At 46.6% G+C, this 19772-nt stretch overlaps 1 protein-coding gene across 2 annotated transcripts in view; it reads right to left on the reverse strand.

The window, feature by feature from the left end:
- The window catches only part of FBXW12 (F-box and WD repeat domain containing 12), a 173121-nt gene that overhangs the window by 56037 nt on the left and 97312 nt on the right, over window positions 1-19772 (reverse strand). For both annotated transcript variants that reach the window (XM_086939172.1, XM_086939173.1), the window contains one exon: window positions 728-935. In XM_086939172.1, the coding sequence (XP_086795298.1) occupies window positions 728-935 (208 nt within the window). The remainder of the gene's footprint in view (window positions 1-727; window positions 936-19772) is intronic.

The following is a 19772-nucleotide window of genomic DNA, read 5'->3' on the forward strand; positions in this document are numbered from 1 at the left end:
TGTAAACAAACCTGTTAACGCATAAATGAAATCCTCTCTTGAGTAGAATATCCCAGAATGTTTGTGCGCCTTGTTTTCTAGATAGAAATAAGCTCGGGCAATCTTTGCAGCATTTCAAGGCTTATGATAATCAACATCCCATACTTTATTGACCAGCAAAAAACAAACAAACAAACAAAAAACAAAAACAAAATTCATAAGCTTGAATATATGGCTATTGGTTTGTTCAGGTATTGCCCCGATGGCAAGTAGTTCAGTACAAATACCACTAGGGTCAACCTTTCGAAAGGGTTGTAAGTGTTAAAAATAATCTTGTCAACAGTACTATGAAAGTGGTACTTCTAACTTACTAATGTGGAAACCCCACCTTCTTGGACAAGAAATCTGTACTAAAACAGCCAATCCTAACGCTCGGGGTTAAAAGTAGAAAAACAAACACGAGTACCATTTCCACGTGTTATTGCCTGGTTACAGCGAAATTTATGGAAATACGCTTGTTGGCAACTCAAATGCTGAGTAGTGGAATTACCTCACATAATCCGACCATAAAATAACCATCTAATGAAGCCCTGACGTGAAATGGCATTTTATTGACCTTGCAGCCTTTTCTCTCTGTTATCAATCTGACATCTGTTAGTAGACGAAGATCATTACCTCAAGCCACTCAATAGATTTGTAAAATGTGAAGATGAAGATCTGAACAAAAGTACATGCAATGATAACATACCTATGATCTCCGTTTTATATTTGGACTTCTTGGCTGTGATATCCAATGTGGTCACTTTGCACTCCTGGTTTGGGTCTCGATTAATCACAGCTATTCTTGCAGCCTCCTTCGGCAACCAACAAGCTGCGATGCAGCCATTGATAGGCAAAGTGCTAGTTATTGTTGGCTCATCCTTTGATGGATTTGTAATGGAATCGGTACAAAATATCTGTCAGTAAAAGAGAAATATGTTGCTTATAGCATAGAGCTCAATACAAAAAGCATTATACATTATTAATATAAATCCACTACAATAGTCAAATCGATCTATATATATATATATAAAAACGAAAGTATGTCTGTTCGTCCTTTATGCATTACTACACCATTCATCCAATCGCCATGAAACTTTGGGAAGTTGTTGAGTACACTCCCGCGAAGGGAAAAAAAAAAGGGAAAAAAAAAAGAAAGATTTGTTAAATATCGCCCCCCTGGCCCCCCAGGACCCTCATAATCTTTCCAATACTTAACGTTTACAGTTTACGGTGCGACTCGCTTTTGCAATGACCATCAACAAAGCACAAGGACAATCGCTGCAAGTGTGTGGACTACATTTGGAGAATCCGTGCTTCTCACATGGACAACTGTACTCCGCACAAATGTAGCAAAGTTCTGTGTCTGCGATACCATTGATTTAACTGCGCCGTATAGGGTCCATCGTCTTTCTGTCAATTCTTTCAAAAGTTAAAATGAACATGGCAATGGCGACAGAGTTCCCTCCCTGCCAACACAGTGGTCCCCTTGCCCTATTTATATGCGGGCAGACCATAGATTTGGCTAGGGCGGTGACTACTCTGTCACCGCCGTAGCCTATCCTCTCCAATGGACTGACGGAGTAAGGGCCATCAGAGAATTTACTGTATGTTCGTCCACCCAATTAGGATGGGCGGATATATAGCCAGGTCTATCACCGCCAGGTAAACCCTCGCAGTAAGGGACAGTAAAAAAACTAAAATAGTGCCCTCCCCTTGCCATGCGATGAGGGCATTACCAAACCAGTTTGGTGCAAAGCTTCGTCATGCTAACGGAGCTCTGTACCAAACTACATAAAGCATTGATAGAAACCACTGTGACTGTGGTTTCTGGTAATGCTTTCGACATGCCACTAACTTGGCAGTAATTTCTAAGTTCAGTGGGTGTCATCCCCATCAGGGCAACAGGGTGATTTACTCAATCGCCCTGGTGAAGAAACAGGCCTCCCACTGAAATTTAAATCCACCCGTTAGTTCTTATAACTTTTTTAAAACACCCTCCATGGTTCCACTTATTACAAACTAGCCCACTGCCTCTCTCTTTTCTTATTTCTCCATGTACATACTCATAAGAGGCTACAAATGGTTCCGTTGGGTAGAGCCACAGGAAATTACTTTTTATACTCAAGAATCAGTTTTTTAGAAACAATAGTTATTGGATGCAATAGTTACTCTCAATAGGAGTAGCACACCCAAGAAAATATGCAATGAATGAATATTTTTTTTTTTTTTTTGTAATACAACTTTATTATGGTCTAAACGAAAAGGAACGGTAACGACAGTAACAGGGTTCACCACTGAATGTGATGCGACTGTAGCAGTCTTTAAATTAGATTCGAAACGTGAGGATAAAGTAATTGCAGTCCAAAACAGCTAAATACGCAGGTCCAAAATATGAAGGAATTAATTTTTACTGCCACATTCACTCCGAAGCCCACTCATCTCCTTCCGCATCCCAAAGATTAAAGCACATGTTCTGCTCAGCTAGATAATAAAGTGGCAAACACGCTGCACCATCGACATCACAGGACAGTTGCCTATAAAACTAGACTTCGTATGGAGGAAGAGTTACCCATGTACAATAGTAAATTACAAGCCATATTTATTCATATGAATGAATATTTCATTTAATTAATATCACAAGATTTTTCACAAGACTAAATTACATTGGGCTGTCAAAAAAACAGAACGAACAATGACATCACAAAAAGGAAATCACAAAGTGACAAAAGTCACAATTGGTGAAACAAACAACAGCATGTCAAATTCAAAACAAAAACAAGTCAAGTCAAGTCAGAGAATTTATATAGCGCACTACATACCCAGAGGGTCTCAAGGCGCTTAGAAAGGGGAGGAGGATTACTTGTCAAATATCCACGTTTTAAGTTGCTTTCTGAATGCTAGGTGGTTCTGGGTAAGGCGAAGGTAAGCGGGGAGTGAGTTCCATGTTTTAGCAGCCAGGTATGAGAAGGATCTGCCTCCCATGGTGGTCTTATTGATGCGAGGTACAGTGGCGAGGGCATGGCTGGAGGAACGTAGTTGGCGGGAGGGGGTGTAGAAGGACAGTCGTGAGTTGAGGCATTCGGGTCCGATGTCGTAGAGTGATTTGTGTGCGTGGGTTAGCAGTCGGAAAGTGATTCTCTTATTGACGGGTAGCCAGTGGAGGTCTTTCAGGTGACCGGAGATGTGTTCGTTGCGCGGGATGTCTAATATGATCCTGGCTGAGGCGTTTTGGATTCGTTGGAGTTTCTTCTGGAGTTTAGCGGTAGTACCTGCGTAGAGGGTGTTTCCGTAGTCCAGACGGCTCGTGACCAGAGCATGGGTGACTGTTTTCCTTCTTTCGGTGGGGATCCAGCGGAATGTTTTTCTGAGCATGCGAAGAATGTTGAAGCAGGATGAGGATACGGCGCTGACTTGTCTGTTCATTGAGAGTGAAGAATCCAGGATGACGCCTAGGTTCCGTGCGTGGTCTGTCGGGATGGGTGCTTTTCCAAGGGCTTCCGGCCACCAAGAGTCGTCCCATGCAGAGGGGGATGTACCTAAGATGAGGACTTCTGTTTTGTCTGAGTTCAGTTTCAGACGGCTTTGTTTCATCCATTCGGCAACTTCTTTCATTCCTTCGTGTAGGTTGGTTTTGGCGGTGCTGGGGTCATTGGTGAGAGAAAGGATTAGTTGAGTGTCATCCGCGTAAGAGATGATGTTGAGGTTGTGTTGGTGGGCGATGGCCGCGAGGGGGCTCATGTATACGTTGAAGAGGGTGGGGCTGAGTGAGGATCCTTGTGGTACGCCGCAGATGACTTCAGTGGCCTCGGACTTGAATGGTGGGAGGCGGACTCTCTGGGTTCTTCCGGTGAGGAATGAGGTGATCCATTCAAGTGCTTTTCCTTGTATTCCGATGCTATTGAGGCGTTGTAAAAGGGTGCTGTGGCAGACTGTGTCAAATGCTGCAGAGAGGTCGAGGAGGATGAGGGCGACTGTGTCTCCATTGTCCAGTAGAGTTCGAATGTCGTCTGTTGCTGCGATGAGGGCGGTCTCAGTGCTGTGTTTTGCTCGGAAGCCAGATTGTGAGGAGTCGAGGGATTTGTTGGCTTCGAGGAAAGCGGCGAGCTGGTTGTTGACAGCTTTCTCGATGACTTTGGCCGGGAATGGAAGGAGCGAGATGGGGCGGTAATTTTTGAGTTCGGTGGGGTCCGCTGTGGGTTTTTTCAGAAGGGCGGTGAGTTCGGCGTGTTTCCAGTCTTCCGGGAAGGTGGCGGAGTTGAAGGAGCAGTTGATGACGTCTCAGAGGTGCGGTGCTATGACGGAGTCTGCTTTGTTGAAGATGTGATGAGGACATGGGTCTGTGGGGGACCCTGAGTGGATGGAGTTCATCAGGCGGATGGTGTCCTCAGTGGAGATTGGGTTCCAGTCGTTAAGGGTGTTCACGGGGGGAGAATGTTCAGCAAATGGTTGGGTGGGTTGGTTTCCGGGTTGGTTGTCGAAGCTGTTGTGGATGTCTGCAATCTTGTTGTGGAAGAATGAGGCTAGGGAGTCGCAGAGGGCTTGAGAGGGGGTGATGTCGTTGGAGTTGGCTGAGGGATTGGAAAATTCCTTGACGATGTTGAAGAGTTCCTTGCTGTTGTGGGCGTTGTTGTCAAGTCGATCCTTGAATGCTGTTTTCTTGGCCTTTCGGATTAGTTGGTGGTGAGTGCGGGTGGCGTTTTTGAAGGCGTCCTTGGTGCTAGTGGTTGGGTCTTTTTTCCAGGCCTTTTCAAGGGAGCGGCAGAGTTTCTTGGACTTCTTAAGATCATCGTTGAACCATGAGGGCTTCTTGCTGCCAGGTTTGCTTTGACGTTTTTTCAGTGGTGCTAAGGTGTCGGCGGTGGTGGATAGCCAAAGGGTGAAGTTGGCGGCGGCTTGGTTTGGGTTAGAAGAGTGGGCTGGGGTGTTTAGAAGGAGCGATGCGGAGATCTGATCGGTGGTGATTTTGTTCCAGTTTCTTTGCAGAGTTGGTTGGAGGTGGTTGGTGGGTTTTGGCTTGTTGTAGGTGAAGTGAACGCAGCTGTGGTCAGTCCAGAGGAGCTCCGTAGTGTGGCTGAAGGAGACATGATTGCTGGAGGTGAAGATGGGGTCGAGTGTGTGACCTGCGATGTGGGTGGGGGAAGTGACTAGTTGTTTAAGTCCGAGGTTGGCGAGGTTGTCCAAGAGGGTGTTGGTGTTGCGGTCGTTGATCTTTTCAAGGTGAAAGTTGAGGTCTCCCAGAAGGATGTAGTCTTTGGAGGGGAGCGCGTGTGGAGTGATGAAGTCTGTGATGTCTTCACTGAATTTTGCGCTGGGTCCTGGTGGTCTGTAGAGGAGGGTGCCTCTGAGTGTGGTCTTGGGGTCGATGTGGATCTGGAAGTGAAGGTGTTCAGAGTTAGCGAGGTTGGCGTCAGAGCTCGTTGAGATGCGGATAGATTTCTTATGGACGATAGCGATTCCTCCTCCTGTGTGGCTGGTGCGGTCTTTGCGAGTGATCTTATAGTCTTCAGGGATGGCAATGGTGATGTCTGGTGCGGAGGAAGCGTTCATCCATGTTTCCGTTAGGAAGGCGATGTCTGGAGAAATGGTGTCTAGTAGATTCCATAGGTCAATGGCGTGCCTGTGGACCGATCGGGTGTTGAGAAGGATGCATTGTAAGTGGTTGGGGTCGGGAGTCTGATGTGTGGTCGTAGCGGTGATGTGGTCGGTGCCGCTGAATTTGCAGGAGTAGCATGAGAATGGTCCATGGGTGCGTCCAGGAGCGGCTTGGACGCAGTTGGGGGCGCGACCGGGGTTAAGGGCTAGGAGGGTGGCGGCATCGTAGGTAATGCGGGGGGGCTGGGAGGCGCGAGGGGCAGGGGGTCTGGCGCTGGGCGCGGTCCAGGCGCGGACGGGCGTAGACGGGCTTACCTTTGGCGCACTTTCGGCGCGGATTGGGCGCGGTCGCTGCGCGTGAACGCTGCGCGCGGGAACTCCTGTCATATATGGAGAGGGGAGGGGGAGGGGCGAGGGCGTCTCAGCTGGGAGGCGGGGCGGGCACACGAGGACAACAACAAACAAAATGGAGGCGGAGGGGGAGCACAGCGGAGCGCTAGAGTCAAACGCGCTAACAGGACTAAAACAGCAGTGGGAAATTAATTAATTAATCAAGCGCTAACGAAGCAAAGCGGAAATATGCAACACAGCAGGCGAAATGTAGTCTAATGAAATTGCACAATTAGAGCAGTCCAAGCAAAGCAGCGCTACGATATAATCAACACATGAAAATGAAATTGCACAATATGAGCAGTCCAAGCAAAGCAGCGCTACGATATAATCAACACAGCAGGCAAATGTAACCCAATGAAAAGGCGCTTTTTAAAAGCAGTTCCAACAATGCAGTGCAACAATACCAGATGCCTGCAAGAGACACTGGGAGCGACCACTCAGCCTGTAAGCGAGGAGCAAGATTTTTCACAAGACTAAATTACATTGGGCTGTCAAAAAAACAGAACGAACAATGACATCACAAAAAGGAAATCACAAAGTGACAAAAGTCACAATTGGTGAAACAGACAACAGCATGTCAAATTCAAAACAAAAACCGACAGTAAACATACATTTCTCTGTCCTTCTCTGGATTTCCACTATAACTCGCAATGTCTGTTCAGTCTAGGATTATAGTGGACCTGGACATAAGACTGCTCTACGACTACGTTTCAACCCTGGAAGTAATGTATGTGTGTATATATATCAAGTAGGGTCTTCCTCAGAACGAAACAACTAATGACAGCCAAATGGCAACGGGACAAACTGCTCCTCCAGTCCCGGGTGGAGCGTGTTCAAGGAGGAGAAACTTCAACTCTGGACACCCAATGAATGGGAGTTGATTCAGCAAATGAATACTGAGGGGACTTACCAGTGCACTATATTCGGTTGGACAAGGTTTGCGCAAGTCACTTCCTTGCAGGAAACTCTAACACAAGTCTGGCAGTTTTATTCCCAGCCCCTGAAGATTCAGCAGGTGTGGTAAGTGCTTAAATGTATCACATTGTGGTGCAAGCTGAAGGACAGTGCTGTGGGTCCTCCTGGTCTGCCGCATTGTAATGACATAGCTAGCTGAAGCCAGGCTGTCTACCAGAAGGCCCCAGCACTAAGAATGACTCCACCTCAGACCTTCTGCTCCGGGTGTCTCCCTTTGTTGCAGCCCAGGGGCTATCACAGAGCATGCTCAATGAGCTTCTAGGATATCGGTAGATTGGCATGCACACACCAATATGTCTGAAACTATCTTGTTCGTCATGTGGTCTGGCAGTTATGATGGTTGCTAGACAATATTGGCTACACAGATGTCCTACACAGTGGCATAACTAAACTTGAGGGGACCCCTCCTGCAAAGTACATACAGGGAGGGCCCCCAAACTTTGGACCCATCCAGAGATCTCAGACCATGGACCTGCCAGTGCCGGGCCGGAAGGGGTGGGCCCCCCACACCGCAGGGGGCTTTTGTTACACCACTGGTCAAACAGAAGCTTTAAATACCCTCTTCCGCCAGGCTAGCAGCAAGAGCTGTGTGTCACCTCAGGTCAGAATGGAGAAGGCAAGGAAAACGTGCTGCTAAGTGTCACAAACGTATGGAGGAAGAGTTACCTATGTACAATAGTAAATTACAAGCCATATTTATTCAAAATGACGAGAAAATAACAATGGACTGGTGGGGTGCGGCTCCGTGTAATTACCAGTGGCTGAGAATAATTCAGGTATACCATCCATCACTTTTTTGTATACTTCAGTGCTATGCCCTTAGTGTGGCGGGTATGCCCAGATGTGGGTCCTGTGCTTGCTGTAAGAAAATGCTACAACTGAGATCAATTACAGTCCCAAGCCGTAGTGTAAATCATGGGTAAGAGACCCTTCAATCACCATGAACACTCAAATGGAAAATTTCATGCATAGATTTGTTATATGATTCCCGTACAATTAGAACCTTGTATGATTCTTTAGTACTGTATTAATTTAAATCAAATATTTACATTGTAACTCACAATGCATTTCGGGCAACATGTACTTCATCAGGAGAATATTAATGTAAAACCTGAAATATACGACATTTTTCTTCCTTAATGAAAGCCAAACTTCTAACTAAACAGGTTAGGCAGGGACGGCCTTAGGCATGTGCAAGCTGTGCACCTGCACAGGGCCGCCAAACCCCAGGGGCCGCCAATACTGTAGTCCTGTGCGGACTCTGCCTAAGTGTCAGAAATTATGACATCACACGTTCATGCGTGCTCGCGCACACACCAATTATATTTCGGCTCCTCAGCCGGCACCGGCGTTTTCTAAATCCTGAGCTACGGCCAGCATTGTAAGGTAAGCGAGCTTGCTGCTCGATACCCATCTTCTTCATTTGTCCTACGCTGCGCCAGACAAGGCACACACCCATAGCTGAACCGGCTTTTTACCGACTCCTTTTGCTGCACGATACCCTGCTTGTCCCGTCTGAGGATTAGACAATGGCCCACCAGCCTCACCTCTCTCATTTATCAGGAGGCGTTTGCCCCCGCCTTTAAATAATAACGCACCAGCATGTGCCCATTTTTCTAAACCTTTGCCGGGCGGGGAATATTCTCTAACTCAGGAGGCCCTTTCCCCGCATACAATGACCATGTTTGACTGTGTAACCATTGCCAGCATTTATGAAAAGCGAGCACGCCCCCCGTTTGGTTTAAATCATGTCGCCCCTACCTAGCAATTTTAACCTTTGACTGTACCAGTAATAATTGTGAGTAGACGCACGTATTTTAGGCCGCACTCAGCCTTTCACATTGAGCCCCGATGGGCACTCCATGACCAGCCATTACAGAGAGTTGGCAAAAGTTAAACGCTTGTGTCATGAGCACGAGGCGGCTATGCAATGTCCGCAACGGACGTGGACATCCGCCATGCGTAAGACACCATATTCGATATGGGATCGATTTTAATGTTTCCGGGCAAAGAGGCTACCAATTCTTTCTCTGTGGGGGGCTGTGGGTCCGGGGCCCCTGTCATCGCCCTGGCACTGCAGCTGTCTGGGCCAGTCCCTCACGTTGTATGTCACAATACCATCCTCCTCCTAAATTTTATCGTTCTGGGACGAATTCGGAAGGGTAGGAGCAGCCGCAGGTACTGGTCATCTAACGCCTTTTCTGGATGTTTTATTAAAACACCTTCCTGATTTCTGGGGGATCCGCCCCGCCCGGACCCCCTCTTCCGGGGCCCCCTCTTCCGAGGCCCACTACCTACGCTCCCTACCCAAGGCCGGCATGAGCCTAGAGCCGCCCCTGGGTTAGGATTCAATCTCGTGAAGATAAGGCGACACACTACCTTCATGCATTAGTGTGGAGTGAGATAAATAGCAAATAGGCAACACAAAAGCTTGAAAAAACAAGCTTGTTGGTGAATATGTGACAGTAGGGAAAGTGTCTAGTGCCTAGAATCTATAACGCAGTGAGATCCTCATTATACACAATAAAACGCCCCGATTACAAGACAACCAAAAAGAGCACACCTGTGTTATGTGACCAAAGAAAACTATTACTTAAACAGTGACCAAAATAAATCATTACATAAAAAGTTTTTGTGTCAAAAACGCTAATATGCGGTCTAGAAGTAACCAGTTGTATGACTGTTCGCAGGTGCATAATATATAACACATGTATGAAGCTGTAAACACGTGTACGCTCCAAACAGGTACCCAATTTTATGCAAAATTAAGCTTACTGACTCAAGTCAACTAAGTTATTTTCTGCCGAAGGACGGAAGGTCAACTAAGCCAGCACATCAGAATGTTAGGAGTGGTCTAAACAGTGGCAGCTGTTAGGGAACAGTGGCAGTGGCAGGGGCGGGGGGAGTAGAAAATAAAAAAATAAACAAAAAACCCTCAAAACATACCTGCTGGATGCGTCGCCAGCCGCCACCTCTCCTCGGCGTAGGAAGCGCAGGGGCCCCCAGGCTCTCTAAGCCAATGACAACACTGCAATGCAGCAGTGTGTTTGGCTCCCCTAAACCAATCACATTGCTGCATTGCAGCGTTGTCATTGGTCTGTGCGCCGTGGTTCGGCACTTAGAAGGCAACAGGGAGCCTGTCCATGTTCCCCACCAGGCTGTGTAATGTAGCCAAGTGGGGAACATGCAAAGTGTGCATGAATGTTTTGCCAGCTCAAGACGGCCGGCCAAACATTCATGCGCATTGGAGTGTGCTCACCACTCCTCCCCTGGCCGCTTCTCTGGCCAGCCCCGTCCCTCCCCACACCTAGGAACAGAAAAATAAAATAATAATACCGTTTTGTTATTGTCATTTTCTTTTTCCTCTGCACTGCTCTTAAAGCAGTGGGGCCGCACTCCTCCAGCTTAGCAGGGGAGCCGCCCCTGTGTCTAACATTATAGAAAAATCTTCGGAGTGCTTTAGGAATCCATAATTTTGTTCCTGTGCTGGCTGTGCCACATGGAACCAGTCTGTATCCAACTGTTGAAACCCAATCATGGCAAAACTGATCTTGGGTTGCCTGTGCTCCCGTTCATGGAGAGACCTGGCCTGGGAGTTCGTGCTGGACTGTTCCTAAAGGGCAAGGGTGAGTTGTATATGGCAGGGGTCAAACTGAGGTGGCATGGTCTGCAAAATATCAGTGGACTGGGATGTGGCCCTTAGTAATTACCAGTGGATGGGATTAAATCAAGCATTCAATCCATTACTTTTTTGTATACTGCAGTATTATGCCCTATGTGCAACAGGTATGCTCAGACATGGATCCTGTGCTTACTGTGCCAGTGAAACCAAGCTGCACTGAACTGAAGAGCTCCAATCAGGGTGAAACCGCTCTTGGGCTGCTTGTGTTCAGGTTCAGGGCCTGGCCTGGCACTTTGGGCTCAATTGTTCCTACAGAGCAGGGCAACACTGAGTTGCATATGGCTGGTCCAAACTGAGCTGCGCTGCCATGGTGTGCAACATAATACCAGGCTTAGATGCTGCGCAGGCTAATCACTAGTGGTTGAGATTTATTGAAGCATTCCATTCATCACTCTTTCGTATACTTTGAAATGAGTAATGGCAGGAAGACTGCATGCAATGAACAAACAGCGAGACGCATGCCGGTATACAGCTTTGCTACAGGTGGGTCTTTAACCTCATTCATGCTGGTGACGGGCTCAGCTCGTCATGGAGTACAGTTGAGCTGTACTCATGACGAGCTGAGCTCGTCACGGCCGTTGGAACGTTCGCACGTGGGGGTAATTACCCCGCTGTGCTGAATGTTCTAATAACGGGTGCGGCCGTGATGAGCTCAGCTCGTCATGAGGGCAGCTCCGCTGTGCCTCATGACGAGCTCAGCTCGTCACCAGCATGGGGGCGCTGTGCCCCCCCCCCCCGCCGCACAGCGGGGGAAAACACCCAACAGCGAAGGGGTTAAAAACTGCATGCCATGTGTATTGTCGGCTCTTATGGGTCAGTTACCAGTGCGCTATAGGATGACAGTGAGCCAGCCTTCTGTACTTACTGGTACTTGTAGACCGGTTCAACTGTAAAACTTCCAAGGACCACAGCAGCATCAAGGGGAAGAGGGGAGTCTGCCATTAAGCCTTCAGAAATGGAGGCTGGATTTTCCTTTTGCCAAGTCCCACGCAGTTCAGCCAGCCAAAGGTAACAATCAGATGGATAGGAAATCTTAACTACATTTACCAGAGACAAGTCCCAGAGTCCAACAGGAGGCCACGGGTGCTGGTAAGAATACGTGATACCCATTTCTCTCACTATATAAAGGCAGCACAGAGAAGAGGAAGCAGAATGGGTCTAGAGGTTCATCAGGGATTCTCACATTTGCATTCTTCTCTTCCCAGGCATGTTTGGAGGGGAAAAGGGAATGTGAATGCAGGGATAGGATTTGAGGGGAAGGAGAATCAAATGGGTGTGGGGGTTCACAAGGATGATGATGATTGCTGCCGTCTTCTCTTTCCAGGCAAGGCTGAAGGGGAAAATGGAATGTGAATACAGAGACAGAATTTGTAGGGAAGGGGACTGCAATAGGCCTTGAAGCTCGCAAGGGATCCCTACTACTGCCCTCATCCCAGGGGAAGGACAAAGAAAACCTTGATTAAAGATTAACAGCTGAGAAACTGTTATCAGAGTGAAAAATGCGAATGTTAGAATTTCCATAAAAGAATGATTGTGATATTAATGTATTCAGGCAATGTTATACCAGACCCATACAAGAGATATTATATGTGAATAAAAGGACAATGATTTTATTGTCAAATCAAAGGAGTATTGTGAAGTTCTTTCTGCCAGCCAGATAGTTGTAGAACCAACATACATCAAAACCATGCGTTATTACGCGAAGTTTAATGGAGTCAAGACCAAGGCTCTCTGCTATTCTAGAACTGCAATACCCTGTTTACTCCCTAATGATTTCTAACATTCAACAGAAGATTTTCTCTTGTTGACTTCTTCTGGAGTTAGAAATCTGAGCTTTTATCTAGATAGCGATTTATCTTTGACTTGTCATATGCTGGGTGCATTATGTTTTGCTCTCCAGAAGATTCTGCGGAAGATCCTCTCACTCCTTCCACTGGCTTTCTCTGCCAAAAAGAATCATTTTTAAATATATGTGTGTTGTGCACAGGGCCTTTTGTGGGACTGGACTTGCCTATTTACAGTCCAAGTTCCAGCAGTATTGTACCTAGGTCTAGCTGACTCCAGAAAAAGTCAAAATACAGATTACCAACTTTAATCTGTAACCATTGAAAGGCAATGGCTACAAAAGCTATTCAAAGACGATTTTTAATATTTATTACCAAATCAAATACAATAGTATACTCAGATTTGTACTGAATGTTCAATAAAAGTAATGTTTAGAAAGTTACCTTTTTTCCTGCCTGGATATCTAGTAAACTATTTGGATTGAACCTATTGACAGCTGGTCTGCAAGTGCTGGTCTTTTATGAAGTGTGAAACCTGCTCCCAGAGCAGAAACAGGGGACTGAGTGAGGAGAGGTGTTTTTCTTCCCCTTGCAGAAAGACCAGTTAGGATAGAGGGGATCTCTCTTTCAACAGTAAATGTAGGGAGAGACCTGGAGAAGGCAAGCCTTTGTTCCCCAAGCCAGACTGGCTGTAAACCCAGTGAGAGGGAAGATAACCCCAGAACAAGTTCTGAGTGACCACAAAGGAAGAGGCTACTCGTTTCCTTGGGCAAACATCTGGCCAAGAGAGAAAGTGTTTCCCTATCTTGGATATTAGGAGTAAGGTACACTGTGGAATATGTACAGTCTACTGTAAGGCAAACAGATCCAAATATATAACAAGTGTTGTGGGGATGAGGGTAAAAGACTACCTACTCAAACTAAGAAATAACCTGACCTTTCAAAGGCCCCAAAAACACTAATCACGACAATACATAAGAAATCATGTTTAATCCTATTTAATTTGCAAAACAAATTGCAGAAATTTAAGTATTTCAAAATACAGATAAGGTCACTTTAGCCAGCACAGTACATTACACATACAAAAAATTATTGTGAAAAATACACAACCAAGCCCAATACAGAGCCTCAACATAGAAACAATGCTGGTTAGAGTAACCTAATCAATCCAACCTAAGCCAAAAAATATGACCCTGATGTAAAGTCCCAAAGTGATGGAGCAAACTAGCCTAATTTTCCATTCCTCCATCAGGCCCAACAACAGTGGATGATTAAAAAAGTTGTTCCTTATACTTATACAACCTTCATCAGAACCAATTATAAATGATGATGAAAACCTTACATCTTGAACACCTTACATCTTGAATCCTATGATAAGGTAGGATTCAGAATGGTGTGGTACTAGCTATCCACAAAACTTGGTGAGAGTATCCGGCAGATTGCCGTCAAACACATTGAAAAAATAATCATATGCAGAACTCAGTGCTGTCAAGAATGGGTTTCACAGTTGTGACTAACCATCATGGCCAAGTGGTAAACCGCCCGAGCTCCGCTGCGTGCATTCGTTAAAGTCAGCTCAGAGGAGCCCCTGTCCGATTAACTTATTGATATCGCCGTGCCTTGAACGGTTTGAGGCTAGCGACTCAGCGGAAGACCTCAGAAGAGCACTAGAAGTGCCATCTCAGCTACAGCAATCGGTACAAGATGATAGAGCAGTGGTCACCATTATGAACCTCAGCGTCTCACTGGTGAGCAAAGAAAATGCCTTACCGCGTGATTGCGGCAAGCGAGATGCCCTGGGCCCACCTCATCCTTCTCACTCTCACAGTAGTGGTACTGCACTGCACACTAGGGCCGGGTAGATGGATTTTTAAACCCCATGAGGCGGAGACCGGCAAAACTGCCTGACTTTAAAATGGCAGCCGCAGGGGACACTGATTTGGAGGTGGCGAGACATGCGGGCTGCCTGGTTGATGTTTGCTGCAGCCACGCTTTCTAGATGACAGAGGAACAAGCCTTAATCCCTGATCTCAGCCATACTTTTATTTTTTAAAACAAGTTTAATTGCGTCAAGTCAAGTACAACGCAGAGCCCTGTACCCCAGAGGCTATCTGCTACAGTTTAAAGCAAAACATATTGCATTGACATTTAATATAAACAATTATCAAAAAGAAATAGTCATATGAACCCAACAAAATCCCCACCCCCCATGCACTGGATCTAAGCCATACTTTGATTTGAGCTTACTCGCTATTTCTGGCCAGCAGCCCAGTATATAGAAGAGATAACACACACCAACTGTAGCCTCGGGCCTGCTCCATGTGGACTTCTTGGAGGCCTTACGCAAGAGTGGCTCTTCCTAGCATTAGGGGCTGCACTGCAAGGGGCAGCAATACGGCTCTGTGGCCTGACTGCAGGGGCTTATTTACCATGGCATGTCATGGCAAATAAGTACACAGACGGAATACTATTCAGAGTCATGGCCTTATGGGCTAGCACGTTCACGTAGTACTACCCCAGCAACCATCTGGCGCTCAACAATTAATGAATGCTGACAGTGCATAGAGATCTCCATTAGATGGGCCCCATGCTCTATAGTGTACTGTTTCTCCCCGGAATGTCATTGTTCATGGCAAAGTTTTCTAACGGGAAAATCTTCAGGGCTACGCAACTTTCAGCGACTTACTAGTGGATGCAGAATCTCATCTTTCTCTGAGTTATTTACCCAGGCCCTTGACTGTAGCCTACATGCCTCAGAAAAAGACACAACCGAATAAAGTGTCCAGCTACTTTCAATTGACGTGCATTCTTCAACAGCTAGAGATAGCGCAACGGTGTTAACCAAGGTAGACCTCCTGACTTCTCTACAAGATTTTAAGGAGCTGAGGGAAGAATTAAAAGTGGACCAGGCTAACTCTTTAGACGTTCTTCATTCAAGCCTTAATGACAGGCTCCAAACACTACGACAAGATGTGGACTCTGTGGGTGAACGCACTCTTGATTTGGAAACTAAATGCCAGACTCTGCCACAATGTATCGGCCGACTGGATGGCTCTACCTAACAAATTCAGAAGCACTTACAGGCTATGTACTTAAAATGTGAAGGCCTAGAAAAGTTTCTGAATGGAATCTGGAAAAAGGAGTGGAGGATCCGGACCTGGAGGAATTTGTGGTAGGCATGTTTTCTGAGGTCCTGGGAACAAGCAGGCCAAGGTCAAACTAGAACGTATTCACCAAGTAGGATCTGTACACACTGGTGAAGGCAAATGACCACAAGATTTTATAGCAAAATTGCACTCTTTTAAAGCGAAAGAAGCAATCTTGCAAGATGCAAAAAAAGTGGAGGTGGTCTCCTTCAAAGGTGTGACATGTTCTGCTTTTCAAGTTATCGCACCAGCCACTTTGGCTGGAAGACTTTAATTTTGGCCTGTCACGGATAAACTGCGCTATGAACTCATCAAATATAGGTGGACCTATCCCTTTAGACTTGCCTTTGAATATCAAAATAAGTCACATCACTTCACGCATATGGCAGAGGCAGCGAAGCTACTGGGCCTACCATCTCCAAAATGCAGAGATGCTGGGGGTCACAGAGAGAGACCTTCCACAAGTTCATTGACGGAAACTAATAATGGACAATGCCTTTTGTAGAGATGACCAAAACAGCAGGAAAAGTACTGGGCCCAAGGTTGACACGAGCTTCCTATCCAGACCACCGAAGCTGGATACATGGGTACTCAGATACTAGTATCCTTTGAACTGTGTGATTCTTTAGTTCATCCTATATTGCAAACTTCTTCTTCAATTCAGTGCTCTTCGTTCAGTTACTACTTACAATAGCTCTCTATGAGATCTGTTGACTGCCTATTGTCAAAGGAGAGTCCTTTCTCTTTAAGTATGATGACTACTTGATACAAATGTGCCTTGTTCTTATGTGCCTACTGTTAGAATGCTATACCTGTACATTACCTACACTCCCGCAGCTATGCAATTTAAACTGAACTACGCCATTTTTGGGGAACTAAGTTCCCAATTGTTTTTGCTATTTTCGTTTTTTTTCCATGAGGAACTTATTTTTGGTTTGTGGTGGGGGTGGAGGCGAGGGCCTGGACACTGGCTTCTCTTTTTACAGATGTGGGGATCTGATGGGATGGCGGGGTGTGGGGAGCAGGACAGGGGGCTATTGTTTGAAATCGCCTATTACATGTTATCATGGTGTTAACACCACTAACCTGCAATGTCAGGGGGTTGACCCATCTGGCCAAATGTCATAAATTATGGAAATACATCCTAGATAGGAGACATGACTTTATAACCTTGCAAGAGATAAATCTTAAACGAAACGAGAATCATAGATTGCACAATAAAGCGTACCCGATCTAAAAGTCCTCAGCCATCACCAAGCATAATGGGGTAGCCCTTCTCTTTCACTCCTCCCTCAAATTTCAAACAACAGTGTGAAAATCAGACAAGGAGCGGAGACTACTGATGGCAAAAAGGATCCCTGCAGGTCACACGTGCACCATAGCTCTATGTATGCCCCTAACACGGACCAGACTGCCTTCATAGAATCAAGGTTTACCCTTCTGGGAGAGTTTGCTGAGGAGGAGGCTATTTTAATAGGGGACCTCAATCCAAGTTGGAATCCGGAACTGGATAGCACACACACTCATTGCTCCTTCACTGGGAGCTTTTCCAAAGCCCTGGAAGAAACATTCCGTTCGACGCGGCTCATAAATGCCTGGAGGATCTGCCATCGTTATACTCAAGATTATGCCACCTTTTCCCATTCGGATTGCAATACTCCCACCTGGACTACACTTTTGTGAGCCGATCAGTGGAACACTCTATATACAAGCCGAAGTCCATTCTATAGCACTTTCAAACCATGCCCCTGTAGCTCTGACATTGGGATGGAGTCCCCCAAAACCTAAATATTGTAGGTGGTTGTTCCCAGGCCCACTAGCGAGGGATCACCTTTTCCGAGCTAAATTGCGTAAGACTATTATAAACATCTTTCACACAAATGATTCTCTAGAGACTAACCTGTCCAATACTTGGGACAACATTAAGGCAGTTATTAGGGGGCAATGCATTTTACTTCTGTCTATTTTAACTAAACAGAAAACCCAAGATAGGTTAGCGCTAGAAGCGGAACTGCAAATAGCAGAACGGGCCCACAGAGACACTCCATCATTACCACACCAATGAAAGGTCACTGCGCTTAGGGGAAATCTGAAAGTGATATACACAAACAGGGGAGAGTATACTCTGCTACTTATTAAATATGGGACTTATGATCAGGGAAACAAGGTGGGCTCCCGCTTAGCAGGACAACTAAGGGTTAACCATGAGAAGTATACATCAGCCACATCAGCTTAGATTGCGAGGGAGTGACAACAGTGGAGTATGACAAAGCGAACACCTTTGGAGATTTTTATAAAGAGTTGTATACAGCTTAGCCATCCAAAGAAGCAGATCAACTAAAATACCTGAATGATAAACTTACCGCAGGTGACCGATGATCAAAATGAAGCTTTAAGGAGTCTGATCAGGGAGGAAGAGATACAGGCAGCCATCTCTGCCCTTAAACTGCACCTCCTCTCTTAATTTAACTCCCCCTCCCCACAACAGGACCATCCCCTATCCCACCTCCCCTCCTACTCTCAGCCCCCATTACCCTTCCGGCTCCCCCACCGCGACTATCAGTCTCCCAGCCTACACACTGACACCCCCCACCTACCACCAATGCCCTCACTCATACCACCAACCCCCTCCCTACCTCATCCACACCCCTCCCGCCCAAAACCTCTCTCCTCCCTAACACCTTCCCTTACACCAACACAACGCATACCTCCTCGAACTCCAGTCCACGCTCCCACCTGCACACGAATTCCCTGGTCAGCCATTCACCTCTGACGGCCGCCCCCCCCCCCTCCACCACCTACCCCACGATGGACAATATCACGGAAACCCTCAATCAGATCAAAGAAGACTTACACAACATCAAGGAACTACTCGTCACCCACCTCATACACCCCTCACCCACCTCCCCTCCCAACTTGTCCCATACCCCTCCAGCTGACTCCCCCACTCAACACGCCCCAAACAGGGCGTCAATCCCTGCCCATAGGCGCAGCAGCTGCCCTCGTCCCCCTCGTCGTCCCTACAACCCCTCACACAACTACACCTCCCCGCCCAATGGGTCCCCCACCCTTCCGACTAACTCTCTCACTCAACTCTCCCCCAACCCGACCTCACTCCCAGCTAGCAATCGCAACAACCGCCCTCGTCGCACCCACAACTCTACTTCTGACCGCGACATACTCACCCTTCTCCGCTCCTACGACCCCGCCCCCCAAAATCACACAACCACCTCACACCTCAACATTCCCACGATACACTCAAATCCCCTTAGACCTCCCACACTAAACAGCAGATTCTCCATCCCCAATAACCTTAAAAAAGTCCCTCTCTCTCTAGAACCGTCTACCACCCTCATCACACCTCGTCTCAAATGCACTCTTCTCAACTGCAGATCGGCCTCGAAACATTCTGCCGCAATTGCTGATCTCCTCTTATCAACGGACCTTGACCTAATCATCCTGACCGAAACGTGGCTAACTGAATCTTCAACACCTATAATGGACATTCTGGTTCCTCCCAACTACCACATTATCAGGCTAGACAGAGCAGGCAAATTAGGTGGTGGAATCGCATGCATCTACAGGAATAACCTCTCTGTTCAGAAAGTCAATCCTACCACCCTACCTTCCCCAACATCCTGTGAATACATCTGCCTTGACATCTTCAGTGAGGGCAAACCGATATGCTCTCTTCACAGCATCTACCACCCACCCAGGGACTACTTCACCTTTTCCCAACAAATCATGGATATGATCTCAACGAATTCCGGTCGGCAGCTCACCCAAATATACCTTGGTAACTTCAACCTACACTGGAACGATTGCAAGGACGCGTTGGTAAACAGTCTTTAAAACTTCCTCGATGCCCTAAACCTCACCCAAATATGCAACAGCCCGACTCACGAGAAAGGTTCTATCCTCGACCTGATCATCTCCAAAGAGGAGTCTATCCAACTCGAGTCCATCCAACCCTGCGACTGGTCAGATCATCATACTGTCACATTCTTTATCAATGAAAAAGTTAAAGTTAACCCGGCTCAATTATCCAAGCCCAAAGTCTGGAAAAGAGACATGAAAAAACTGAACCCAGGCTCTTTACCCACTAACAAGTGCAATCTCCTACGGCCACCGACAGGCGATACTGACGTTCAAACACTGACAGACCACTATCTCAACGCC

The sequence above is a fragment of the Lissotriton vulgaris genome, chromosome 9, assembly GCF_964263255.1.
Source record: "Lissotriton vulgaris chromosome 9, aLisVul1.2, whole genome shotgun sequence".
In the NCBI taxonomy this organism is placed as follows: Eukaryota; Metazoa; Chordata; class Amphibia; order Caudata; family Salamandridae; genus Lissotriton; species Lissotriton vulgaris.